The 1,056-nt window shown below is 64.3% G+C and overlaps 1 protein-coding gene across 1 annotated transcript; it reads left to right on the plus strand.

The window, feature by feature from the left end:
• On the plus strand, window positions 1–1,056 carry CABS01_03590 (phosphatidylinositol-specific phospholipase C; the record flags this gene model as incomplete). Its single annotated transcript, XM_060536965.1, has 1 exon — window positions 1–1,056. The coding sequence occupies one exon, from the start codon at window positions 1–3 to the stop codon at window positions 1,054–1,056; it is 1,056 nt and encodes a 351-aa protein (XP_060391223.1).

The following is a 1,056-nucleotide window of genomic DNA, read 5'->3' on the forward strand; positions in this document are numbered from 1 at the left end:
ATGCGCTTCCACTGCATGCCCCTCCTCTACGTCCTCTCCTTCTTCCTCCTCGTCTCGGCCCTCTTCTCCGTCCTTCTCTCACTAGCCCCCTGCTTCGTCAAGTCCAAGAACCACTGTTACCGCGGCTATGAATCCCACTACTCCTTCGACGTCGACAAGGCCGACCACGCCGAATGGATGAAGGCCATCCCGGACGAGGCCAACCTCACCTCCCTCTCCATCCCGGGCACCCACGACACCCTCACCTACGACCTCACCAACCAGGTCTTCCAATGCCAGAACCACAACCTCTCAGCCCAGCTGCACGCCGGCATGCGCTACCTCGACATCCGGGGCCGCCTCGTCAACGACTCCATAGAGATCTACCACGCCTCCATGTACACGGGCCACTCCTACACGGAGGTCCTCCTCACCCTCTTCGACTTCCTCGACGACCACCCCAGCGAGACCATCGTCATGCGCCTCAAGGAGGAGGGCAGGCCCCTCGGCACAAACAGCATGACCTTTGAGGACGCCTTCAACTACTACCTGCACAACTCCACCGCCACCTCCCCCGGCGCCGAATCCCACTTCCGCAAGCACAACCCGCGCAAGCCCTACCCGACCCTCGGCGCCCTCCGCGGCAAGATCTTCCTGCTGCAAAACTTCCCCTCAAAGGGCCCCGAGAGCCCTTACGGCGTCATCTGGGAGTCGGCCGACATGGTCCTGGAGGACCTCTGGATCATCCCCAGCGTCGAGCACCTCTACATGAAGTGGGAGGCCGTCGAGAACGCCCTCCGCCGCGCCGCCACCGCGAAGCCGCACGCTAACCGCGTCCTCTACCTCGCGCACCTGAGCGCCAGCGTCGGCGTGCTGCCCATCGAGGCCGCGGCGGGGAACCTGAACCGGACGGTGGCCGGCATCAACGACCGCACCGGCGACTGGCTCGCTGCGACGGCGGACCGGGGGGACAGCGGGATGACGGGTGTCGTGATTATCGACTTCCCCGGCAAGGAGCTGGTGGATCTGGTACTGGCGCGGAATAGACCGCTGACGGATCGGAGTGCCGAGTTGTGA

Source organism: Colletotrichum abscissum (assembly GCF_030869225.1).
Source record: "Colletotrichum abscissum strain IMI 504890 chromosome Unknown Scaffold_7.1, whole genome shotgun sequence".
NCBI lineage: Eukaryota > Fungi > Ascomycota > Sordariomycetes > Glomerellales > Glomerellaceae > Colletotrichum > Colletotrichum abscissum.